This window comes from Netta rufina (genome assembly GCF_964035555.1).
Source record: "Netta rufina genome assembly, chromosome: 4".
Lineage (NCBI taxonomy): Eukaryota > Metazoa > Chordata > Aves > Anseriformes > Anatidae > Netta > Netta rufina.
The window spans coordinates 37,659,897-37,687,858 of record NC_140127.1 but is presented as its reverse complement, the minus strand read 5'-3'; the positions used below and the strand labels follow the sequence as shown (position 1 = coordinate 37,687,858).

At 40.7% G+C, this 27,962-nt stretch overlaps 1 protein-coding gene across 1 annotated transcript in view; it reads right to left on the bottom strand.

Moving 5' to 3' along the window:
* Positions 1-203: 203 nt before the first annotated feature.
* The window catches only part of SLC7A11 (solute carrier family 7 member 11), a gene marked incomplete at both ends in the record, with an annotated part of 58,665 nt that continues 30,906 nt past the window's right edge, over positions 204-27,962 (bottom strand). Inside the window, 6 exons of the mRNA XM_084285683.1 lie at positions 204-271; positions 5,592-5,769; positions 7,479-7,628; positions 10,628-10,724; positions 11,229-11,332; positions 12,519-12,642. Of these exons, the coding sequence (XP_084141809.1) occupies positions 204-271; positions 5,592-5,769; positions 7,479-7,628; positions 10,628-10,724; positions 11,229-11,332; positions 12,519-12,642 (721 nt within the window). The remainder of the gene's footprint in view (positions 272-5,591; positions 5,770-7,478; positions 7,629-10,627; positions 10,725-11,228; positions 11,333-12,518; positions 12,643-27,962) is intronic.

Here is a 27,962-nt window from a genome sequence, read left to right as displayed (position 1 = left end):
TCTACATACAAACTGACCATGTAAAAAAAAATTGCAACATCATAAAACACAGTGCTGGTAACTGACTCGCTCAGTATCCATCTCAGCTGTGACCTGTTCCTCCAGTTTGCAGAACATTAGGAAGAGGAAGAAAACTCCCTGCCCTCTTCCTCAAGTTGAAATGAAACACCAAGCCAAAAGCTGCATTTTCAGGTAGATTAAGATCATGATTTCTGGTCCTCCTCTGACGGGACGACTTCCAAGAGGATTTGCAATGTTTCAGTTACATTACCTGCAAAGATAAAAACATACACACGGGAGATTTTGGGGTGGCAGGAGAAGGGGAGAAGCAGCCATTAAAATTATCTTAGCTGATAGACAACCTGCTTCCACATACTGTTCACAAGTTATATATATCTGGTGCATGTATCATTTAAATGTCTGACTTAATTTTTTATCTTTTTAACTATGTTTTCTTTGCCTCTGATCCAAGGATATGTATATACAATAATAGTGGAAGGGTATAAAAGTATAAACTTGTTCAATAAATGTATGCATGCATTTTTAAAACATCTTAAAGCACGACTACTCTCTACGACTGCTTAGTTTTAGCAAAGTCATAATATTGAAATAAAACTCTGAAAGGCTTTGAACAAGTTAATTCTGCCATGCCAAGATCTGCCTAACCAAGAAAAATAAAAAAAAAAAGGAAAAAAAAAAAGAAAGGAGAAAATGATTACAATGCTTCACAGGTCTAAGACTGTCACACATAGGAAGCAACTTTATGCTCTTTGTCACTTTAGACATGTATTTCCACCTTGTGTTTCTGATGGTTTTCTTTTTAGAGAACCAATTCATAAATGGCACAATTAATTTACATACTGAATAGTAAAAGAGCATTCTTTTAATTCTCCTTTTGCTTGTCACCTTTTTTTCTTCTAAGTAACCTATTTTCACAGAATCACAGAACAGTTTGGGTGGAAGGGACCTTAAAGCCCACCCCCTGCCTTGGCAGGGATGCCAATCACTGGACCAGGTTGCTCAGGGCCTCATCCAGCCTTACCTTGCCTCCAGGGATGGGGCATCCACAGCCTCTCTGAGCAACCTGTTCCAGCACCTCACCACCCTCTGAGTGAAGAATTTCCTCCTAATATCTAATCTAAATATCCCCTCTTTTTATTATAAAACCATTCCCCTTTTCCCTATCATTATCTGCCCAAGCAAAAAGTTGCTCTCCATCTATTTTATAAACTCCCTGTAAGTATTGAAAAGTTGTCATAAGGTCACCCCAGAGCCTTCTCTTCCTCACGCTGAACATCCCCATCTCTCTCAGTCTTTCTTCATAACAGGAATTATTGCAAGAGAAAGTTATGGTTTTCCTTGTCTAGCACTACATGTCAGCATCTACACTAGGGCAGAGTGAGGAAGGTAAAACAGTGCAACTCTCAGAAGACATGAACACGAACTACTTCCCTACTCTCCTGTCTAACAGCCTCTACCATCTTCTGCTCGTCTCTCTGGAGGTCACCAGTTCAGTGCAAAGCCAGGCTGCCCTTAGACTACAAACTGATGGGGTCAGAGAGGCTGAGAGTCAACAGGGACTGCATTTTCCTCCCATCTCCCTCCCCTGCCCGCAGCGGGGACTTCAGATCTGGGCTGAGCAGAGCTGGGGTGAAGGGCAGGAGGAAAGTCAGCAGCAGAAAGCCAGCAGGGGCTCGCCCAGCTGTCCCACCCCTCCCAGGTTTGAAGATGAGCAAAGGAATAAGAAGAAAAAGAGATTTTCTGTCAAGCTGAGCTATGGTGTAACAGTTCTTGGAAAAAGGGCACGGCAGCAGAGGGAGAGCCTGGGCATCTCAAGAGCCGGCTGCGATTTTAATATCCTGTCCAACTAACAGGGCTGAGCCCCCTGCAGCAAGACCTTGCCCTCGCCGCGGCAGGAGGCAGCTGCCACTCTCCCATCTCCATGCAGTAGTTCTGCTCTGCACTGTGATGAAACACGAGCAAAGCAAACAGAACAGCAATCAGACATGTTTGGGGGGCTAGCTTGCTTGCTTGGCTCTTTCTTTGGTTGCGGTATACACAGGATAAGACAGAGTAAGGAGGACTTTTTCCTCCCCAAAAAAAAACATTTCTATCTGTTGTCAGTCAGTATCTCTATATTGTGTACTTTGAGGAGCACCTTCCCATTTGTAATGAGTCAACATATCATGAGAGTAAAGACACCATTTGTTTCTACTTTCAACCCTAATTTTCCCTTTCAAGAGCAGAATTCACTGTAAATAAGGCCCAGGGGACAACCTTTACAACAGAAAAAACCTGATCCGATAGCTCTATAAGCACCACATAAAGCTTGGGAAAGAAAGAAGTAATTTACTGCACACACATAAGACTGCACATAAAATCTGTGCCAGCATAATGCTGGGAAAACTTCCTGTGGATCGCAAGCTCAATAAAAAGAACAAAATTCAATTCCAAATTCTCCCAAATTCAATCCATTGTAAAGAAATAAAGATTTTTAAACCATGAATCTGAGGTTAGGTTTTCAACTGAGAAGTCCAAATGGAAGAGTCCTGGTGTTGGTGCCCCACTCTTTTACACACTCATCTACCTCGTAGGATTTGCTAGACTTGACTTTTTTCATTTTCACATTAGTTCTACAAAAAGCAGGCAAGCAGAGGTCAAATGAAGCCTGTACTAGCTGAAAATTATTTGTCCCAGCACATTTGGCACTACAGCAAAATTCCTTTGGAAAAGAACAAAATGTTATTCTCACTGCAAAACACCACCCAGACCCTATTAACCTCACAAACTGTGAAGTAATCTTTTGTTCAATATAGTAATTTGGTAAGGAGAATGGGCAATGTAAATACCATTAAGGACAGTCAAAATGTGCTTATCCAAAGAAGAAAGATGTTCAGCCTTGGAGAGGATTTCCTGGGGAGCTCTGATACTGCAACCAGCCTGAAATTCCTTTCATGAGTGTACTCATCTTCAGGTTGGGTCTTTGAGCCCACTGCTCCTTCCAGCTGCTCAACACCCCTCTCCTCTGATCCTTACAAAACCTATCCTTCATATCCAGACAAGTCTTAACAGGGCTGTTCTGTACCCATGTGGTTTTGAACCGTGCTCCAAATCATGCTGGGGTAGCTGAACAAGTCAGGTGCACCCTGACAAGGTGACTCTGCAAATGGGCAGAGAGGGAACCATACCACAGGCAGCCTGGACATAGCCTACCTGGCAGGATGCTGCCTTCAGACTAACCTGCTCTGACCTCCACCGCAGTACTACAAGAAATGCTCTGCTGAAGTCTAAGTACTTTGGATCTATCACATTTTGATTCTGTCTAGAAAAAATATGTTATCTTCATAAAGAAAGTTACCCAGTTAGTCTGGAAAAAAAATCTGCCTTTGGTAAATTACAATCCCATTTTTTCATGTTGTCTGTTCACCCCATGTCTGAAATTACTCTTTCATGCCTAAACTCATCTAATGAGTATTGTTTCAAGGCTAGAATAACAAGCTTGCAGCTGCCCCATGACTTTTCCTTCCCGTATTTCACAGAGGTACCTTAAGTGAATTCAGCCTCATTCAATGCCTTTGAAAAATGCTCTCGGACTATACAGCGGAGCACCCTTAACTCTCCAGAAATAATGTCAGTTTAATAATAACCCATGCAAAATGTTTATCGCTTACTCTGGGTGGGAAAAAAAATATATATATATTTACCAAGTAAATCTCCACTCCACCCCAAAACTGTCAACATCACTTTTCTGCCATTACTGTCGTTATTTTGGGAATAATAATCACAGAGTGAACAAGCTGTTTCACCCACTGTCAGGCATCCTCTGCCTTCCCCTTGAGCCAGCACACTGTGTCCATGCACATTACACAGGCACCAGGCCTTCTTTCCAGGAGGAGAATTTTGTGCTATCTGAAAAGCTAGATTTACCTTCGTTGTCACAGCTGGTAGAATGAGCTTAACATATACCCAGTCTACCTTAAAGAGAACATTTTTCCTCTCACCTAAGTAATGTGGTTCAACACTGGCATCCTGTGGCCACAGACTCAAGTAACTGCGTTCCAAAACCTCTGAGACTCCACAGAAAATGCTAAAAATCTCCTGGGTTTGATAAGGAGAATTTCCTAGACCCTAGATGTCAATTTGTCTGAGAAATTACAAACAGATAAATAACAACAATTTAATAGAATGTGTTTTTGACATGTCTCTTTTCATTTGCACTGGAAATTTCTACCCATTCCCAGGACATCTCATGCAATTTACAACTTTATGGATATAAAAATAAATAGACTAGAATTTCCTAGCCTTAAACTAACATCTTTTCCTGTAAAAATTTTCTGCCCTACTGTCTGTGGACTTCCCAGCAAGAATTGACGGAGAAATTCACAGATCTCACAACAAGTAGGATATAAATACATATACCCTATATTTATATATATATATAAAAAAAAACAAACAAACAAAAAAAAAAAACACACGTAATAGGTTAGCGTATAATATATTCATAAATCCTCAGATATTCTTTTACTGTGAGCATCTCATTTTAAATCATCCCCTAATACTGCAGCACAAAAGACAATACATGTTTTCAATTCAGAACCTATACTATATAACAGCATATACACTTAGTATATATACATAAGCTATTTTTAATTGAAAATTTTCAGGGGTTGAGTTTTTGTTTTGCAGCAGAGATTTTCTTTTGGTTTTGTTTAACAGACTATTTGCTACTTCTCAAATATTTTGCCTCTGTTAATACATTCTTTATAAATTACCTGCATTTTGGTAACCTCTTAGCATGTTGACTAACAAAAAAAAAAAAAAGAAAAAAAGAATGGGGGTGCTATAATAAATTACAATGCTTTCTTTTGAATTGAAAAGCTCCAAGTAACCTTCCTCCAACACATCACAACTTTCACAAATGCTTCTATAAACTTTGAGAAATGGCATAAAAATGATTCTCAGTGTATTCCAGGTATGAAATACCACAGCCAAATCACTTGGAAGTTGTTTTTCATAACGCACTGAAATGATTTCCACAGAGGTGCATCAGGTATGATATATTTTGTTGTCATTTTGTTGGAAATCATCTCTAAGAACAGCACATCTCCATCAAATGTGACCAAGCCTGTCCCATTCTACATATTCCTCAGTGGTCTACACACATGGTACCACCAGGGCCCATTCTGTCCATCCTATTTTCTCATCACCATTGTGACATTTAAATTTCCAAACTAATTTCACTCTTAGGAGTGGAACACTTTCTCAAGTGTTACAGAGGGGAGGTAGACCAGTGATTTAAAAGGAATCAGACGGGGTGGGAAGGAAGAAGGGATTGAGGGGAGAGGCATCCAGGTATTTGAAGTCAAATCTCTTTAGCTGAAGAATAGGCTTGCTGTAAACATCTCTGTTTAGTTAGCTGACATAGATTGTAACTGGCAGACCAGTGCTATAGCATGCACCAAAAAGAAACTTGCGTTGTCATGCCCCGAGCAGAGCAGCCGAGGGGATCGATGAAAAGGATTTCACAACACCCGGAGCCCTGAGAAATTTATGGAGTCAGGATGGAGGAGGGGAGCCCCACAGTGACTTACCTAGGAGCTTTCTGAACCACTTTGGCTTCTTGTCCCATACGATAAAGAGGTAGTAGGCAGGAACTCCAGTCAGGGTTATTGCAAATCCAATCCCTGTATTGACTGGGTCAGAGTAAAGTGACAGTGCAACCATGAAGAGGCAGGTGAAGGAAAACAATGCTGGAATAAATAGAGGCACCTGAAATACAACCACACAAAGAACCATTACTTTGCGTTGACCTTGCTGCTGAATGACAATAGCATTCAGTGTTCCATGAAATGCAAACTGGATACAACCCAGCAGTACAGGGTAGCCCTGGAGAAATACAGGTATCCAGAACAGGAACACAAAATACCAGTGACTGCAGGAACCAAACTAAGCTGAGTACTATGCAGTAAGCACCACGGAAGTCTTTTAATTACACACTAAAACACTACAGTGTTTTACATCCTTTAAAATTTAAGGGCTGTAAATATGTTACATTACAAAAGTCCTTTCTCTAATCCTCCAGTAGATAAGTAAGCAGCACTAACTGCAGTAAAGATTTCCTCTTTGATAATTACCTATTAGAAAACATTTTGAAACACAACAAGGAGCTCAAGTCCCCTTTTAAAACTATTAAGAACGTATTGATTTTCTTCCTAAGGTAAAAATCAAAATCTGGCAGGAAGAGAGCAAATTAAACACCCATTTGACTGGTGATAAAGATATTTGATAGCATTATGCAACTGATAGCTACTGAAAAAGCACTTTCTGACAGTATGACTGATAGCATTATCAGTGTCGCTGTTGAAAGTACCAAAAAATAACAATACCAAATTAATTCTCTCAATTTTCAAGAATGCCACTGCAATCACTATGTTAGCACCTCTCTGAGGGAAATGCCTGTACGTGTAGCTTGTGAGATGTTTGGTGTAATGGAGAACTGGAGAATTCCCTGGAGATTATTCTCTTCTTTTCATGCCTTGAAACACTACTGTTCCTCTTGTGCACTGTCAAAGCATTTTTTTTTAATCAAAGCAAAACGGGTTGTGCTGTTGACCTTATTTGCTGATATGCCTACAAGAATGCAACAGCACACTGTCTTAGTTCTTTATAAAATAAGCTTCTTGGAAATACATAAATAGGGCTAGAATCCTCCAATTTATTTTCACGATAGACATTACTTTTCATACACACAATGGGACAACTTTGTAAGATGCTACAGAAACAAGAAGCAGAACCAAGGCCAAAGTGGCTTTGTTCAACACGCCGGACTATTACCGTTTTATTTCTGGTTTCACAGTAACTGTATCTGCAACTCAACTGTGGGTCCCATATATCACAAAAGATCCACTACCAATTTATTTGTACTTCACACTGGAATATTCTATATTGGATATACAATGAAATAAATGTTTATATTATTTGTTTATACCTGTCTTGAATTCTGTCAGCAAAATTATTCAAGCCTTTATCAAAATAAAGATTAAATTGAGGACTAGCTGAAAGTCAGGTTGGCACATGTACCCAATATTTGGGGTTTGTGACTACACAGGACTAGATGTATTTTCACACAGCTTGGAAGCATATCAAGACCTTAGCCTGCATCACACTGCCTCAATATGACAGACAGGTAAAACTGAGCAAACACCTTCCTTTCTGCACAGCAACCTCAGTTGCTTCCCCACAGCCACCAGGGAATTCTCAAGAATCATCTTTCCAAAGAGAACTCAGCCAGGGTAGCACTGGAGAACTTGCAGGAAAACACAAGGGGACTCTTCAATATAATATACTATTTTCTATTAATTATTGTTTTTCTCAAAAGAGGTTAGCTTTTTACATCAGAAAATGCTCCTTTGCTGTCTGACTCTACGTGAGATACAAGGGAAAAGGATTCATGTAAAACAGCAGAGAGCGGAGGTTACCTTGAAAGGACGAGGCATATCAGGACGTTTATATCTGAGATAAATCAACCCAGCAACTACCAGTCCAATAAAAAGCCACCTGGCAAAACTGAGGAAATTCAGGAGGCTGTAGAGATCCCCGTTGAATAACATTATCATTGTGAGAGGGTGCTGCAAAAGAAATTCAGAGCGTAAGAGGCTTTTAATGGATTGATCTCAATTATTTTACAGCAGTGATGCCAAATCTTTCCATGGGGACAAGCAACACAGCCTTAGCTGGCAACATGTGAGGGCCACAGACTTTGAGCCTCCCATTCTCATGCAATCAGATGTGTGATCAATACTTAACTGTCTCCTAAGACCACATTTGATCAATATGTATCTGTCTTGGCTGAGCACATGTGATCAGTACTTATCTGTCCCCCATAACCCAGGCAAATACACAGGCATAGAGCCCACTGCGTCACCACAACACTTGTGTACCCTGTGCCTCGTTCTCATGGGAACTGCCCAGCACACTGCCACTCTCTCATCACTTATGCAAATGACAAAAGCAGCTAAATTTTGGTTGCATCTGGTCATACGAAGGCAGTTTCGTATGACCAGGATTCAAGGTGTGTTGTGGAAGAGGAAAAAATCTTATATTCCCACAGTCTGCAATGGGGGAACTCAGCAAAGAGGAGGTGGTAGGGGTTAGCTACACACTGTGTGCCAGCTGGGCACACCGCACTGACACCAGCTCGTATCTGCAGCACGCCTGTTAGGCTCGCAGGGTGCAAACTTACTGCACATCAGAAATGCAAACATTTCAAAGCAGAGAAATGTTTAGCTGTCACTCAAGAGCCTACTGAACAGCAAGAAGGAAAAACAACAGTAGAAGGAATGCATTTCCTCATTAAACAGGTGTCCTGAGATACAAGGTCTCTGTGAGGAAGTCAAAATTTACGCATAGAGGGTGGCTTAGATGATTAGTATGGGCTACATGGACCTGCTTCAGTGTAATCTCTGGACAAAAACAGAATATCTGTAGCTTGGGACGACTATGCAGGTGTCCATATGAGACACCCTATGCCTGCAATGACACAGCCTTGCATTTGGGGATGAAGGCACCCATCAACTTCCCTATAGTGCTATTGTTCAGAAAAAAAAAGGAGGTCCTAATAGTGCCAGCCTCTCCAGGTTTACAATGAGGCAACAGGTGAAATCACCCGCAGCTGCACTATTATGATGGGCTAAATCCTTACATAAAGAAAACTAAGTTGTATGAGTTACCTGGAGTCACAGGCTCTTTTTCTTTCCTTTTTTTTTTTTTTTTTTTAATAAAAAAAAATATTTTATTTATTTTTTTAAGGAATGAAGGCTGTATGGATTTGAACCAGAAGGATCAATACTTCAAATATGGGTCTCTGGCTTCCAACCTCTAATGACTTAGAAAGAGCTTGGTTCTTTACACACAGATATTAAGCAAGCTCCTTCTCTGTAAAGGTCAAAGGAAATTTTACCACTGAATTACACTGGGCAAGAATTCTTCTATATAGACTCAGCGCCCACAGGTTTTAAATCTCAGTTATAAGAAAATGCAACAAAGAGTCATGGCCAGTGAAGGCCAAAAGGATAAAAGAAACAAAATAGGGTTACAACAAGACTGCATCATTTCTTGGAGTTGTTATACCCACATCTGTCAAATATCAGGAAATATGTAATAAGCAAATTTCTCAATTCCTAATTTTTATTTATTTATTTTTAGCAAGCCTCAAACACTGAACGTGCTCATTTTCTCAGTTTCTCCTCAAGATCTTTTTCCTTTTGAACAGTGTGTAGAGACCTTGGCAGGAGAAATGAAATCAGAAAATTCTAAAATGTGGACTACTGATGCAGAATGTATCCCACTACTACTCTACTTGCCCTGAGGAAAGAAAAAAATAAAAATCTCTGAGTGAAAGCCATCTTCATCTGACTTTTTTTTAAAGGGAAATCAATGCACTGGTGACCAGGTGCAAGAGTAGAAGACATTTTTTAGAAATATATATATATATATATTATATATATTTAGTACATTTCACAGAAAAGTCAGTGCAATTTACCCCAAAGTTACAAATCCTTCAGTTCAAAGAAATAAAATGCAAAGTAAATGTTTAAGTAAAGTGAATTTCATTAAAACTTTTCACAATATATATGTTGTCTAATTTTCAAAACTTGGATGCTACAGTTGTATGAGCACATATAAAATTCAACACTTCAGCTGGCACTTCACAAGTGAGCTCACAGGCATCTCTAGCAAAAGAAAAAGATTATTTAGATTCCAGTATAAGCAACTGATCTTATTAGTGTACACTCTTATATGCACACACATACTGTGGTTAGAAGCCTCCCCGACGCAGAGGTCTGTCCAGATACATTACGGTCATTCGTCCCAAAAGAGGGGCTGAACACCCAACCCACAGTTAGGAAGAAGTCTGCGAGTTAAGTGGAAATCTACTTGGCACTATGCAAATTGGTGTGAGGTCTGTATTTTGACATTTTGTCCTAACATTTTACTATACAAATTAGCCTGCAATGCAAAGACATTGCCAACATTTAGCTCTGCCTCTATGTTAGAAGTCAGTAATAGGATTTCAACTATAATGCTGGTGCTTTTCCTCAGACAATTCACAGACTGTTGCCCAGGCACATGCTCTCTCATTTTTTTAATCACCATTACACTGCACTGCTGAGGGTTCCCCTCCCATTATCCTAGTGCATAATTGTTTGCATTTTTCACTGTAAGGTAGTATAATGAGCCTTTAGGGTGCTCCCAGATGCCAGTGTTTAGCTGCACTTCCAGTTAAATGAAGCCCTTTTTTGTTTGTTTGTTTGTATAAGTGGAATTTGTTTCTCTGAAAGGCAAAGTAGCTCATCACTAGCAGGTTCTTAGAAATAAAGGGCAATAAGACATGAATTAGGTTTCAATGATAGGCAGTGAAGTGCTACCGACAAGATAGTGAGGAGGAGATGATAGAATAAGAACAACTCCCAAATCTCTTTCCTCTCTTTACTGTCCTCTGCCCTGCCCAAAGCCTGCATATACATTAATAAATGAGACTCAAGCAGTGCCCAAATTCTGTTCGAATCCTCCAGAGCGAGCCTGTAATATGAATTCTTGTGCAGGAACATTTGTTTGTATGATTTACCAAAACAATGACAGCTGGCAGAGGAGTGTGCTTGCGGACATGAATCATGGAGAGAATTTCCGGAAGGTGACCCTCGCGGGATGCAACGAAGAACATCCTGGTGGGAAATAAATGTGGACAGACTTTAAATGTGCTCATTACTGTGACTAGGCAAAGCGGCTCATGAAAGTCACACAACACAGCAGCACTTCTTAGGCTTGTTTGAGGTATTCTGAATGCAAAGAGTAGCAGGAGAAGCCCATATGCAGAAATCAAAGTCAATCTGGATGTGTCCCCCCTCTTACCTTACACTATGATCAGTCTTTAGAAGTAGTTAATATTTTCCCTCCAATTTACCTCCTTCACATGAAACAAAGCAGTCATTAATTAAGTGCTGCACTCAGAGAGATTCATTGCCAAACCATTCAAAGTGTTTTTAATAAAGATACTAAACTCAATAGGAACAAAGTGAGAAGAAAAAAAAATCCCATACCTGATAAATATCACAGTCATTTTTGATTTCCTGCTAAAGGAATGAGTCCTTTTCTCCCTTTCCCTTGCTTCCTTACTTTCAGTGTATATCCCATGCCTTTCACCCCCAGTAATACCAGCATATGCTCACCTGGAGACCGCAAAAATGCCACCATTCATAGATCCAAAGCAGGAGAGAGCAACAAATACTGGTACAGCTAAAGAAAAGTTTCCCATTAATCGTTCAGCAAAGGTCTGTTAGAAAAGAGAGTAACATACACTGAATTTTCCATCATAAAACATGAGAGCAATTTTACTTCATTAACAAAATTTTTAATAAGTACTATAACTTTTATTTATATCCTTTTCTGCATCCCTCATTGAAACTTGTGCTGTGCATTTGTTACCTTTCCTGTTTTGGTATCAGGACTAGTGCCGATAAGGTCTCTCACTCTTACTTCTGGCTGTATCTGGTAGGCCTCCAGTTGAGGCAAAGCTATTGAGGTGGAACCAGTCTTTTATTAATGTCATTTCAGGTCATTACACTTCCAAAAGGAAGACCCAGTCTGAACAGACCAAAATCTGATCTGCATAAATTATATTTTCTTCTGTAGCCTTCATTTTACTTAGCTGATGCCATCCAAGACTATATTCCATCCAGTCACGCTTCATTGTTTGAGGGCACCACGAGAGATATGCATAATTTTCTGAAGATTTGCAAAGTGTTTTGCTCCTAAAACTCCCAAGAGCTACAGAATTGGTCATTTTTAAATGGCATGCCAATTGAAAAAGTCACAGGCAGTGTCACTACTGGAAAGGTAAATGGAAATTTTTATTTCCTTGCTGCAAATCAGATATTGTATATATAAAAATCTGTCATTACAGCAATTCAGCAAGACCAATCACAACAGCATTTGCAATCCAGGTGGCCTTGTAACTCCTTCCCAAATGAACTCCAGTATTGACAGCACTCCCCTTCCTAAGCACCTGGGACACACATTGTACAGAGACAGCATTACTGCTTCCTGCTACAAAAAATAGCTTAGACTTTCACAAGTATCTGTATTTTCTGTTTCCCAGGAGCACAGCCCCTGATTTAGAAAATAATTTGTCAAGTATGTACTTAGCTATAAAATTTAAGTCCTAAGGACTTTGTTATATCAATTAAACAAATATGGTCTAACATTTTATTACAAATGCTATGACCTTAAATACAATCCCATTCATCAAATCAATGGGATCAAAAATCAGACGAAGTTTACCTGGTTGCTAATTTGCTGGGTAAAAGAGGAGCCAAACATGACTGGAAATGTCCCTCATTGTCCCCACCCTCCCTCCCAGTTTCTTTTTTTTTCCTTCCCTTGGAAATAAAAATATATCAACAAATGTAATTGGGATACAGCAGGGATATAAAGCTTTGAATTTCTCTTCTGTAACTTACCACTGCAACAGCTTTTGAAAGCAGCAATTCCCCAGCACTGATTGTAGTGAAATAAGCCACGTTTGTTAACACATAGCCAACTGTGACAATAATCATTGAAATGCATATTGCGAGGGGTATGTTTCTGAAATACATAAGGTAGATCATTATTTCACAATCTGGTTGCTACCCCCGAACATGAAACAAATAATGTAAGAAGCAACCACTAATGATGGTGAGTGCGTTTTTTGGTGAGCGCAAAGTACCTTAATTAGAAACTACCAGTAAAAAAAAAAAAAACACATCTAAACAAAACCATCTCAACAAAGTAAATTGCCATGCTTATAACGAAGTGAGAAACCTTTCTGAAGGAGAAATCCTTTGAGGATGCAAAGAGGTTGTGGCTCCCAGGCCTCCCATACAAGAAGCATGGTCAATTTGAGCTGCCTACTTTTATTTTCCTTTCAAGCTGAGCCCAATGGGGCTCAGAACCCAGATGTTTCAAGTGCTACTCAAGTCTCTTGATACCATTGCTCAGCTGAGGTGGTATCTACACTTCAATATCTGAAGTGATATTCTACACCAAGAAGGGATTCAGGTCTAAAACCAGGATCTTTTAATTCCAAGGCCACACTTTTCAGTTTGAAGGACACTATACCTGTGCTCCCTCTGAGTAGAGCTCAGAGCTGCTGCATCATGGCCAGATCCTTTCAGATAGCTACATTAACATTTTGAAGAGATGCCAAGTTTGCCACAACTGACAAACTCTGCTGTGAAGGTCACTCATTCAGGTGGGGGAAAGGAGAGAAAGAAGTGGGAATTCTGGTGTGCCAGAAGAGACTGCAAGCACAGAGCAAAAGGGCTATTCTATCTGTCTCAAATTACAAGGTGTTTTGAAATCCAACACAAAAATCCATTATTTTCTCATTTTTTCCTCAAAGAAACACAGCTGGGTCAGAATTTAATGATCCTCTTTACTTCTAGTCCTCGTTTCTCAGGGGAATCCTTGACATTAGTATGCCTGTACAAAGCTGAAAAGAAGCTCTAAACTGAATAAATAAATAAAGCAGGGCAGCATCGCTTGTTGCACATCTTGCATGTGTTAGCAATTGTGGTGCCAGCCACTGTAGTTAATCCAGGTGCACAAGATCATGCTGTACTGCAGGATCAAATCTGTGTAGATGTGATATTAGTTCTACCTGAAGCCAATGGTCTCATGTGATGAAGCTAGAAGGAATCAGTTTGTAGGATGCACTTGTTAATGACAGAGAAGGCAATACCAAGGACCAGAGAAGACAGCCCAGAATACAAGTCCAGTATTGCTAGAAGAAACACAGTTACCAACTCAAGAAAAGCTGCAGAACTGGATGTTGGTAACATGATCATGCAAAAAGTTGTAGTTCAGCTGCCAGGTAATTCATGGCCAGTTTGGTTAAGCTTTGAGCCTGACCTGGGTACAAATAGATTTCCATCTACTTAGCATAAGACTCCAAGTAGGGATACACAGTTTCAAATCCTCCCAGAACAGAAATTTTAATCGAATGCTTCAACCACCAAGCTGTTGAATAAATCAGCATTTACTCCAGCTTTAATAAATAAATAAATAAATAAATAAATCTAGCCAAAAATATCAATTCTAGGCTATTTTCACCATACCATTTGAATGACTGAAACCACGTTTTCTGTCAAACTTACAAACAAACTAAAACTGTATTTGTCCATTCTAACTGTTATCAAAACCTGGCTGCTATACTCACTTCTAACTTAAATCCCAGCCTTATTTCCTCTAAAATAGAAGACCAGTTCAAAACCAAGGATGAAAAAACACACATTTCCACAAGTGAGCATTCTCAGCACTGATGAGCACTAACCCCCACTTACAGTAATAGCAACAACAACCACCAGGAGAAATAAAAACAAAACAACAACGAAACAAGCCCAAACTCGTCAGCAGGCTGTATTCATTAAAAAAAATTAAAAAAAAAAAAAAAATAAAGCCCAAAGATCCTAACTCGTGCCTGGAGCAGCACGGGGGGCGTTGTGACACGAGCGCTCCGGTTGCAACTCCTTTTGTCTCCCAGTGGGATCAGGCCTTCAGAGGGCTGCAGCTCACTAGCACAGAGCCTGCCTGACTGCTGCTTATTAGGCACTGCTTTCAGTGACAGATTTCAACAGAAATGAAAGGCCGGTTTGAGGATTTCGGGGGTGAGCAACGCAGCATGGTTCGCTTCCCACTGACACTTCAGTTCAGATTTACACTTGGTCCTTGAATCATCTGAAGGCACGGAGAGACAGGTGTGAGCCTTATGTAAAACTTCTAAGTGAGAGCTTTAATCATGCCTTTCCTATCCACCCAATTTAAGAGGCAGTTCCCAACCTGCAGCAGGATACTGCTATCAAACTCTCTGCTATAAACCACAGGCAGTGAGTGCACTGGGGTAAGAACTTCAATGCCATTAGCACTGAAGTCAACCTCCTTTCCTTAGAGGATTGCTGTATTGATTTTCTTGTATTTTATACATCTTCCTGGGCTTCTCTCCAAATCAGGAAAAATCATACCCGAGTTCTATTCTCTATTAAATTGCCTCAAAGTATGTAGATTTCACCTTTTCACTTGCGTGTCCTATGAATCAAATGCAACATATGGTGTTAGCATATTGATAAGTCATGTTTCTGACACAATGTGAATTCACAACTACCACACAGGCAGTGAACACTTCTGGACTATAAGGAATAAGAACATTCAAGAAAAAGGTATCTTTCACTTGAAGATTTTCATTCATTGAAGCTAAAATTTTGAAAGGAAACCTGGCCATTTCAGTATGACATTTCTTAGGAAAAAAATCTTAAAGCCAAGACTGAATTCTTGCCCGACCAAGACAGACCTCAGGATGGCCAACAGCTTAAAAAACATAGCATTATGCTCACACATGGGAGATTGCAATATTTTTTTGCATAAAACTGACCCAGGACTTGAACCTGCATTGAACTGGTCACTGGTTACTGCAAGGCGGTGTTTTCCTTTTGCATTTCATCTCAGAGTGAAATCTCAACTTCTTTCCAAATCAAGAAAAATCAGTCTTGAAGTAGTTTTCTGAGTAGAAGTTCAGGTGCAGATGCTAGTCCCAAACCCACACAATGCCTAAGAACTGGCTTGTGCATTACCACTGAGATGATATTCAAGCAGGCTGCTCCTCTGGTACTTTAAAGAAAATCAGTATCAAAAGGAAATAATTCTGAGGAAAACTGAACCAAGAAAATACCGACAATATCATCAAAAGTCTTTATAAAATCAGATGAGATTTAGACAATGAAGGTAGCATCTAAATGGTAATTAAAACTGAATTGAATCTCTATGCATGTTAAGATTTACCCACCCCTAGCTACTATTCTAAGCCAAATCTTCCCTTTCTGCTCTATATACAAAGCAATTGTAAGGAAGGATCAAGACAGCTTAAATGAAGGGCACATCTGCATTGTGCTTCCCAGAATACAAGTCTCTGAGGCATCTACCACCACAAAGAAATGCAGCATTAGGAATACAGCCAGTCCCGCCTGTGACTGTATGGGGCTGAAATGCATTGCCATATACTGCCAAGCTCTGCTCTACAGCTTGGAAGCAAATTTCCTCCTTCTAGAGTCTGTAAAGAGCCCTGGAGCAAGGGCACGGGGTTCAGTTAATCAGGATATCTACTGGGTTTTGGATTTGACCTCATGTGTTGTAGAACCATAGATCTTCTGATAATCTACTCTGGCACTGCACCGCCTCCCACACATATTTCTGAGAGAAACAAACAGAGAAGGCTGAGTATGAAGGAAAAAAAAAATAAAAATAAAAAAATCAAGAGTAAGAACCTGGGGATAAGAAGAACAATGTAAATAAATCAGTTGAGGAACATTCCCAGAAGTCTACAGCTCATATCCCAGCTTAATGACAAGTTTTATAATAACAAACAGTAAGTGCTAAGAGCTGTGACCACTGCAGACTGATCTTTCTATGAAACAACAAACACACCATCAAAATATGCCCTACAGATTCAGCTGAATTCACAAGTATAAAATACATTGTCACCACATCCGTTGCTGTTTAGAGGCCATGACAAAATTATTTCCTTACATCCACTTTAAATCCAGATTTTACAAAAGCTTATTCCTGGGGAAAAAAAAAAAAAAAAAAAAAAAAAAAAAAAAAAAAAAAACTGCATCAATGAGACACAGTCAGTAAACAAATCCAGTAATTGCTGGGAAAGTTAGGTGTGATAAAACACATCTTTACTGTGCTTTAGTAATTGTCAAAGAGAATTTGTGTTATATTAAAATAAAATGAAATAACAACAAATAAATATAAAGAAGAAGAGAGGGAAAGTCCCAGTTCTTTCACATGGCTTCCAGGAAAGGGTTTGGTTTTCACGAGCATGAGCCTGTATATTCTATATTTCTTTAGTCAGAAATTTACCGCCACAGGAGTTTCAAGTTCCTTCTGAAAGGTTCCCCTGTGCAATAATTTATTCACCATTTGCAATCTGTTAAGCAATTTTCCAAATGAACTGTTTCCAGATTTTGGCACTCCTAAAATCTAATCATCCATTGCAGAGTCCATAGGACCAAAGCTCGGCGAAGAAATAGCAAGTGTAGATTCACCCACATACCCTAATACTGGGAAAAAAATAGCCACACACAGTACAGAAAGCATCAAGAGAGCTAGTAATTTAAGATTCCCAAGACTCTTATACAAGACCAGGAGATGTACAGGCTTGTTTTAATAAATGCTGTGTACAACAGAGCCCAGCCTACATCTCTACACATTCCCAGGTGGCCTTTCAGTGAACTATGGCAATCCTGAACCCCGGGCAGTAGAGCAGTATGAACTGACATAAACTTGCTTCCTTCCCATACACCATTTTCATGTGAACAGCAACCTATAAGACAGACCATTACACTGGAATGATCAAACAGTTCTCACCATGTCACTGTGTGAAAAAAATGCAATCTCACCAATCAGTTACAAGAAATGGAGTAAAAGGAAGATGAAAAACTTGAGCAGAGGCCACCTCCCAGGACAAAATCAAAGCCAGGAATATGGAGGCAAAAGGTATGGGGTCATCACAGCACATCTTGAGTCTGTATATCTGTAAATGCTAATATAGGTCTTGGCGATGAGTAGTTTTAGCAACAAACTATGATTACTTTGTTTATTGTAGCAAGCATTCTCCTCAACAGATCCCCACTTCTCTCCCTTCACTGCCTCCCAATATGTCCCAGCCTTATGTTCCAGACTGGAATTGCTGTTTGTGGGCTTGTGGTGCAGACACTATTAAATTACGCGACTTCTCTTTATCTTCTTTTAATTGTGATTTTCCAGGGGAGAAATGAGAAAGGAAAGACTAGCTATTAAGCTGCGCTCTCATTTACGCCACCGCACACACCATGGTTGCTACTGCTGGGGTGCAAGTTGAAGGGCTCCCTTCCCCATTTTGATGCGTTTGTTTGACATCTGCAGAGATACAACAGCACGACACCGGGATAATAGAGAGAAGAATCGGGCCTCATTCTGCATTTAAAACCCTTCTCACTTTCTATCACCTCGCAAGAGAAGAAAAGGGCTTCTGCTGTGTCTAATTACTTGCTGTCTTCCTGGAGCTTGACTTCACTGGTTTGGTTTATAATTGGTTACAGTTCATAAAAGGGGTCTTCTATGACCAACTGACTTTGAAGGGTCCAACTGTGATGTAAGTGTGCTGGGAAGGGCAGGAGATTTTATTAACTTCTCAAATGTTTTCAAGTACCCTTTCCAGCAGGGTTTCCTGAAAAGTAAATTAGCATAAATACTCTCTTGGCTAAAACTTAAGACCTAGAAAGGTACCAATTGCACAGAGTAACACCATTCTCCATAACATCTTATTCCAGCCAAACCCTTCCAGCTGAAGTCCTAAGCAGAAACAGATCTGTCAACAGCCCTTGAGAGCTTAAGTGTAATTGCTACATTTGCAATGCAATTTGTTTTATTTTAATAGAAATTTGAACTTGGCTGAAGTCGCATCATTTACCAACTCGGGCTGGTTAGCCAAATCTCACCAGAGTGAAGAACTCATTTACATCATGGCTCAAGTCCTAACTCCTTAAGCCAATGTCTTTTACAAAACACCTTTCTTTGAAGAGCAGAATTGATTCATCTGAAACTTGGACTAGCAGCTAAAGAGACATCTAACATTCAGGCAGGATCCTGATTCATTTCACATGGAATGAATAGGATTCCTGGTATTCCCAAAGAAAAACAGTGCAACTCAGCAGATATTAAAGACAACAGCTAAATCCACAAAGTACTTTTGAGATTACTACACTAAATATCAGACACAGTGTCTCTGCTTAGCCATGCACATTTCTTTTATAACAAGTACCAAGTACTCTTAACCAAGAAATGAACACAAGAGGAGGAAAACAGCTGAAATGATACAAAATGAAACAGAGTTCTACATATTGAAAAATGTATCTTAAAAGAAAAAAAAAAAAAAAAAAGATCATAGACTTGAAACTTAAGATGTAAGTTATCTCCTGTTAACTTCTCAGCCAGCTCTTTGATAAACCATTTCCATATATCCATTGAGTGCCAGTATCTAGCATCTCCAGATTACCCCATTTGCAGCCTTACTGTACAAAGTTTATGACTGTTTCCAAGAGACGTATGAATAATCAGACCTGGTTTTTATTTTGCACTGTAATTTGACCTTAAGGTACATATTTCTTGCTGACCTAAAGGTCCACAGAACCTAAATAGGCTTTTCTTCCTTGTTGTAACTGTCAGGCTTGCTCACCCCACTACAGAGCCAGGCTTGCTCCTAGGAACACAGTGATGTCACAGGAATACCTGTGATGTAAGTTGAGTGCCTAAAAACTGGGAAGCAGCTGAGCATGAGGGAACTGCATTTAGCATTTCAGAGCATAAATTATTCTGAAAATCCTCATTTCGTGGATGGTGGATGCCACGTCCAATCATTACATGTTTGCTCACCTTTAAAGACAGCTTCATTAATGTAGGGTATCACAATCGAGGTATGGTTTAGTTTGGACCTGTAAAAAAAAAGTGGTGTCTGCCACTCTTTTTCACAAAAGCTTGACTTTTAGAAAGCAGCATAGTCTAGACTCAGAGGATTCAAATACAAGTATATTGTCACCGCTGGGTTCTCAATCACAGCTTTGATAAATGACTTCCGAGTTCCCTATCAAATGTCAGTGCTTTGACATGCTCTGTTTATTTCATTCTTGGGAAACTTTCATGTACTCTAGGAAGTTTGTAACCTTTTCCACTTGAGACCCAAAAAACTCAGATTTTATTTTTATTACCTAGCTCACATTCAGCCAGGAGATGAAGGGAGCACCTCTGCTCTTTCACGAGCTCCGGCTTCTTATTTTCTTCTGAGGCCTATTTGCTGGAAGTGCTTACAGCACTGCCAGTTGTGTAGGTTATGATGAGAAGCAATAGTAAATCACAGCACTTGCTTGAAGGCAAGGAAGCTATAACCACAAACCTGACATGGGATTCTAAAAGGGATTCTAACAATAAAACACCAGCCAGCATCACCATTTCCATCACATACGGAAATGAAGAGGAGTGGGGCTGAGGAACATTTCAAGGCTCTTCCTCCAACCTGCCTTATCTAGAGCAGGATCTCAGGTCTAACTTCCTCTTAACTGCTCCGCACAGACACACACCTCGCTGCCAGGCCTAAAATAAATGTAATAAAAAGGGTGCGAAGAAATAATTGCATATTAAAAGCAGTTTTTATCTATTATAGGAGGCTATCCTGGGAATTTGAAAGTATTAAATCTCTGAACACCTGATTTATGAACAGGGTCTACTTTCCCCAGGCAGAATCACTTTTAGAAGGAAAGGAGTCTCCTGAAGTTCCCTGCAGACCCACCAGCACACAGAGCTGCAACCCTACATGAGTACCTGCTCCTAAAGCACCGAGGCAGCAGCAGGCAGAGAGCTGGCAGTAGCTGGGGTGGGATTTAGCAGTGTAAACAAGGGCACCCGAGAGAGAGGAAATGAGCAGATCAGGCCTCATAACTCAGAAACCCAAGCCAGCAGAGAGCAGCTGCCACGCACCAATAATGGTAATGCCAGGAAAAGAGACAATGGTGGTTGCAAAAGGATTCCCATTAAAATGTACTGCCTGTCCCACCACCCTTCCCATGCTCTAAAGGTACCTGGGCATTGGCAGGCAACAGGGCTGGGGTGGACGTGGAGCGCTGCCTTGGTGTGTATGTGTTCCTGCTGTCTATAGCAAGAACATATGTTTCTGATTTATGGAACAGCAAATGGCAAAGTGACACTATGAGTAATGTAAGGGAGCAGACTGGTGCTGCTGATATCACTCTGGAAATGAACTGATGAGGTTCAAAGCCGGCAACAAGCAGCCCGAATACAAAACACCTCGCCCGGCTCCTGCTGAGGGTGCAGGAGGGGAGGCTGCCCCCTCATCCCTGCCTCTGAACTTCTTATGAAGCACATCATTAGCATATTAATGACTCCTCGTGGTAAGGACAGAAGACAAATGCTGAGGTGTGCAGAGGGGTGGAGGGAGGAGTGCGTGTCTGCATGTGCGTGCGTATAAAAGGCGTCGGGCTTTTCAAACTTGTTAAATTCCGTGACATTTAATTTTGAGCAGGAAAGTTTCCACAATGCCAACCATCATAAAGGAACAATTTGCTGCTGTACGTTACCATTGATATTTTGGCATGAATGGAAATTGCACCATTCGGTGATGAAAAGAGCAGCTACTTGCAATAAGAAACACCATGGAAACTGAAATATCATTTACCGAGGCAGGCTCTTCTGAAGGAATTCAAAACGAGAAAAAGGGTAACTGCGGGTACCTGGCTACATTAGCATTTTAAAAGCTATAAAAAGGTTTAAATGAAATTAAAGGGAGATGTCTTAACAATACTGCACTGTCAAGAAGGAAACTGTCTGGCAGAAAAACAGTTTTCTCTGCAGAAGGGAAGGAAATGAGGCTCCAGCTGAGGACAGCCCTACAGGCAGGCTACAGATGTGGGGCAGGCCACATAGCACACTGATATAACTCTGCAATATGACTGACAAGAGAAATTCAGCAAATTCCAAGTGTGAGCTAAAACATGCCTTTGCTGAGTGCAGTAACCAGAGGGGCCTGAACAGACTTCAAATGGGAATATCAACTTTTTCTGTTTTATTACCTTTACTGCTTCTCACTAGAAAACCGTAATACTTGAACTACAATCACATGCACAGGAGAAGAAAAGCATATGTGTACAAAATTTTCAAAATCACTGGTAAAGGTGGATTTTCATTTTCTGCGTCCAAGCTGAGAAATGTTAAATGTAAGCCCTTTAAGGCTTACATTTAAGGTGTAAGGTACTGAAGGTACTTAAGGTGTAAAGTACACTTAAGGTGCTGAAACCTTTTTGCAAATCAAGTTCTTTCAAGCTATTTCAAATGAGATACTGACATGAAGTAGCCAGAATTATTAATCTTTTCCAATGACCTCAGGCAGTGTGGTCAGTGAGGCTTCAGAATTATTATTTATTTTTTTTAAGAGACTCATCTTTGCAACTGCACACTCTCCAGTGTACCTTCTGTCAATGACGCTCTACTCTTTAACGCTAAAATCGAAAAACAAACTGACAACTATGTTTTTTACAGGACATACCACACTGTCTCTTAGTCTGATTCAGTATCAACCTACTAAAACCTGGGTAACGGTGCCATCAAGAAGCCCCATATGCTGGCACTCCATAGCACACTGTCCAGCACCAGCCTCCCAGACATTTGCACCTGACAATAAGCCTAGAGAAAACACCAGCACAGTGGAAAAGTACAAATCCAGGCTTTAGTTTAGCAGAAGTGCTGGCAAGCCCTGTTCCAGCAACCAGTATAAACACAAAACAGATCACAGAATTTGGGCTGTCATGGGGGAAATTATTTTCTTAGAAGCAGAAAAAAGACATAACTCCCTATGCTTTGGGGCAGTTCCTCTAGGACAGCACCCTGACCCTGATGACAGTTAGTACCATGCCCAGGTGTAGCCCACAGGTGTCCTGTGGATGGGATCTACTCTTGTCTGTACCTAGGAAAAAGTCTTTGCTCATGGCCTTCACAAACACCAAGTAAGAAAGCTAAAGTGATTCTTCTTATTTTTCACATCTATAGAAATACTTTGTGGTATTAGACCCACCAAAGAAGTTCATCCTACAGTGAAGTTTTACCCAAATGGAATTTCATGGTCTTCTGTGCTCTTTGTAGATAAATTATTTACTTTTTTCCGCTTTTTATCCACAGCTGGTTTTTTTCCTGTAGTAAGTAGATGTGAAGAAACAGAAGTGCCTGTCCTTCCTTCATGATAGGATGAGTCTGATTCTTTTTTTCTCTAAAATAACCCCAACAAAAGTTGAACCTCTTGTCATAGTGGAGTGCTCCTATTCTCTACCCATTCTCATGACCTACAGAGGGGATCTCTCCACTGCTGTTAGATCTTTTCAAATCATGATATCAAAACTACTCTCTAAGGAATAATTTGTTCCATCATACTTCAAAAATTAAACACTGTTATTACATACTCAACATTTATTTTTTTTTTTTTTTCAGTGAGCAAAATATAAGGACAAGGTGAAGATGCAAATAACAGTACTTGCTTAACAACAAGTGCTACCAGTGAATGAGGACTGACATAATAGACCACAGCAGTGCAACTTGTAAAATGCAGATTATTCACTTCACAGCTCCTCTGGAGCCACTATAATCTTATATAAATCCTCTTAGTTTACAGTTCGTGGATATAGGCTGTACTATAATTTAAGTGATTGAAAACCCTTATGGGATGTTAGTTAACCATATTCTTTTCTTAAATAAAATAACAGTGTCATTGTGTACTTCAAGTTCCAACATACACAAAGCCAAATATCCAAGTATAAACTACACTGTAAGTGACCTGCTTCCAGAACATCAGCAAACCCATAAGCAGGTATGCAGAGGAATATGAGTCCGAGCACTCACTGAGTAAGGAGAGTCCACTGCCTTCTCCGATGGAAATTCTGTGATCACACAGAATGAGAGATGTTCATCTACAGGAAAGATGCACGAAGCCAAGTTGTCTTGTTTTGATATGACTATGACATAACTTAATACCAGTCAGCAATTTAATGCTCATTAAAAATGGACAAATAAATAAGACAACACTGTTGAATTTCTCAACCAAAAAAGACTGCAAAAGTTGAGTAAATTACTCTGTTAAATGACATAAGTGGAATATACATCATTTCTTGGGTATGATAATACCATTGCTATTCATGTCTTGACTATGCTTTTCTGAAGTGTAAGTACTCTTGACAACATAGAACATGGTAATTACAGCTTATGCAGTTATATAACTCAGTTCTGATGTACCTGGGTGCAATGAAGAACATACTACCCTTGCCATTTTTTCTTTCCTTCTTTTGTGTTTTGTCCTGCGATTTGTATTTTATATAAGCAAAAAATACTACCACACTTTCTCTCGGTTGGTTGCCGTTATCAGCCTATAGAAGTTTCAGATGGTGCTCTAGTAAAGGTTTGCTGATAATGGCATACAGGATGTCGCTATTAATTCTGACATAACATTGCACTCACATAACATTGACTTAGTGCTCCACACTTGGTATTTTTTGAGGCTCGGCATTAAAGGGAAAGTGGAACGAAAGGGGCACAAAGCAATTCGTCTATTTCTGCAGCCAGGAAAGGCTGCACCAGGGTACAGATCAGAACATTAAACTGAATTAAGCTAACAAGTTCTGCTGTATGTAACTACCCACGGGTAGCAGGTGTTGGCTTGCTTTTACAAATGACAGGAAAAATGGCTGTGAATCCTAGTCAGAGAACTCCTTTTTTCTATATGCAGGATGTGACCTACATGGGTAGTGCTCAAGAGCAAAAACCGTTTTATACCTATACACTTTCATAAGGAATTTCTTGGGTTTTGCTGGTTTTTATATTGCTATTCCAGTACTTTTTAAATTGGGAAGGGGGAAACCTGGGGGAGTTTTGCCTGCACTTCAGAGCAGCATGACCATGAAAAGTGGTACCCACCACGTATGCTTTCTTTCCAGGTTTGTAGGGTATTCCCACAGCAACACAGGCTCATGGGCTGGCTGCCCTGAGTGCAGAGGTTTGCAGTGTGCTAGTGCGGAGGCTGAAGCTTGCATCACCTTGCCACACCCTTGTTTCTCAAAGAGTATATCCCCTCCAGGTCCAAGGTGATAAGTGGAGAAGCCTTTGGAGAATTGTAGCGATTGTGCTCCATATCAAAAGGCAGGCTCCAAAACATGTCAAGTGCACATACACTTTGTTACCTTATCCAGCTGGCAGCCCAAAGCATGACCTGATAGTGGTTATCGGCTGAGCACAATCAGGGCTTTCGTGCATTGCGTCAGTATACAAACATGCATTACATTATAGCTGAATGACAGACTGCTTCCCAAACCAGTAATTCTTGCACAGCCAAAACATTTGTTGTTTCGGCCCCGGGTGTTTGACGCTGATGGCTCACATCACCGTGCAGTAGCTGACGTTGTAAGTCTATAGACATAGGTTTATCTGATTCCTACTAGGACCATTTTTTCTCCCCTCTGGTTAACTGATCTGGTGAGTTTACCCTTTCCTATCTGCCATCAATGCGCTGCTCTCTCACCTTTTTGGTTGGATTCAGAGAGGCCGCTGGGATAAGCCACTTGCTTATTAATCACAGAAAAAGAAAGAAAAAAAAAAAAGGCTAACGAGAGCCCAGAACCATTGTTAACTTAACCCTGAGAGACCCATGATCCTGCCAGTAAAACACAGACTATTTTACAGCTCTGGAGCTTTAAGAGAACATCAGTCTTGCAAGAGGCTTTTATTCGTGTCCTGAGCACTCCACAGAGCAGCACGGGGTTCCCATACAGAGGATGCTGTCATCCTTCTGCACAAGTACTGCCGTGGGCCTGGGGCTGCACCTCCCGCAGTGAAAGAGGTTAAAATAGGCATGCGTGTATTTTGGGCGCTGAAGTGGTAAAAATGGAGAAAAACACAGGGCAGGGGAAACTTAGAAGGTTACATTGTTTTGTTGTTACATTACATTTAGCCTGCTGTTAAAGCAGATTTGCATTTTGCCAGCTACCCAGGGAGACTGTGAATAAACATTTGTTTTACTTCTCTAGCAGGGCTGATTCATAGTAACAGTGATTCATATAAACAAACAGAAAGGAAGAAGGAGAAAAGCAAATACACCTTGCGCTCAGCAGGTTATCACATCAGCAAGCCAAGCAAGCCAGGAGGGCCTGAAACAAGTGACCTGCTCTGTAGCAATGTGACACCGGGCAACGCAAACAAAACACCAACCACAGAGAAAAGCCGGGGCAGCCACCACCCAGGGCTGAAGTGAGCACATTCACACATCACATTCGTATGCTTGGAGCCACCAAAACTCTTGGAAATAAGAGTGAAATTCCTGGGGGTAGAGGTGCTGCAAGACCCTTCACCAGCCAGCCAGCTTCTGCAAAGTTGCGGGGCCTTTGGTACCCAGAGACACCGCCACCAGGGGTTCAGAGAGAGGACAGGCAGCTCCAGCTGAGCTCCCTCAACTTTGCTTCCTCGAAAGAGGTGCCACGGACTTGGCAGAGGATGAGAGGCCTGGCTGAGGGTTTGCCTCTTAAGCATCCGCTTCCGTGTGGATATTTGTCCCTGCTGTGTACACTTGAGGCAGTAACTTCACCTGTACCCACCTGCTTACAACACCTTACACTCTCAGCACTAAATTGATCAGGAGAGTCACTTGTTAAATCGAAATGATGCAATATCCTCATCCCCTGCAGAAGAGCTTACCTCATGCCGCTTTGCTTCACTACGCCCAGATCAGGTAATGCCCGTGCAGCTGCACGTCCACTCCCACCATCAGCCAGCCAGCAGCAACCTTCCTTACCCAGCCAAAGGCTCTCCTTCAGCAGGAGCCTCCCCGACTGATGCCCAAGCAGAACTACAAATAATCTTCAAAAAGTTTTTAGTGCTTCCAGAATTCTGAGGTATTTTGGTCATTTTCATTTCAAGTTGGGCTTTTATCTTAAACCACAGAGTCTATGTGAACAGAAACAGGCATATCAAAGGAACGGCTTCTGAAGTATTTCCTTAATGGAGATAGTGCCTTAGCACCGAGCTGATCACAGGCCAACTAGCTTTCATTCCCAGCCTTACCCTGCCTCCTCACAGCAGGCACAGAAACAGAGCCACTACCTGCCCTGCGGCCTGGCCTGGATCTGTGCAGCAGTATTGCCTTCACCTTTGCTATTTGTCTTTTCCCCTTTCTTTTCCCCTCCATCCTCATCTCTGACTTCTCAAGCAGCTGACTGCCTTTCTGAATTCATTGCTAAAACCATTTACAATATCTTTATTGCATTCTTAAAACACAAAAGGGATTAAAACCGGATACTATATCAGACAATTAGGTGAAAGAGAATAGTAATGGCACCATTAATTTCAATACAACTATCCACAGCTAAAACCCAGCACAGCAATACCGATCCATGCACCTATTGCATTCATCTTTGTTCTTCTATTTTCCCACTCAACCTTCCTTGAGCATCCATGCCAGGCTTGTGCTGTAAGTTAGCTTTGACTGTTTGAAATAATAATTCATACCAGAAAAAAATAAAACAGAACAAGCAGACAGAAAAGACAACTACACTTTTCTTTATTATGCCCTCAAAGCTTAAGGTATCAAAGCTACATTTCCTAGTCCTGAATATTTCCACAGCTGTCACCTCAACTTCTGTGCAAGCAGGAACATTTTATCTATACCGGGAATATAATTGTTAGAAGAAGTAATTATGTGAGTGACCTTGCCTTTCTTCATTCAGTAGTGAATTATTAGTCTCCTCTACTGCAATTTTATGAGCCATCCTTATTGTCTTAATTAATGATCAAGGTATACCTTTGAAATCTTTACAGACACCGCAGATTACATCATTCTCTTTTCTAATTTACACATATTGACTGGCACATCAGTTTAAGCTCTGTCACGAGTAGCTCTAATGAAGTGGAAGCAGAGGAGAGAAAGACTGGAAGTCACCCGAACCAATTCAAATGTTAAATTGTTGTTTAGAAAGCAGCTGCCAACAAGACAGGTACCAGGGCCTGAAACCTCACCCAAGGATCATTTCTCCTTCTAATGGCATGGAGTTGTCCCAAAGGGCCCAGCACTGATACAAGCACCATAAAACATGGCACAGGGAAAAAACAGAGCTGCCCAAAGGGAAAGCAAAAAGATATAACAATGTATGTTGAATGCATGGACACTCCTAGACATCACAGGTGGTGATAATGCCCACTAGGTCAGTCCCTGACTAAACGTGCAAGGGAAATATGCACTCTCTGGAAAGCAGTGCCTGCATACAGCAGCTACATCCAGCTCTCTGCAGAGGTAA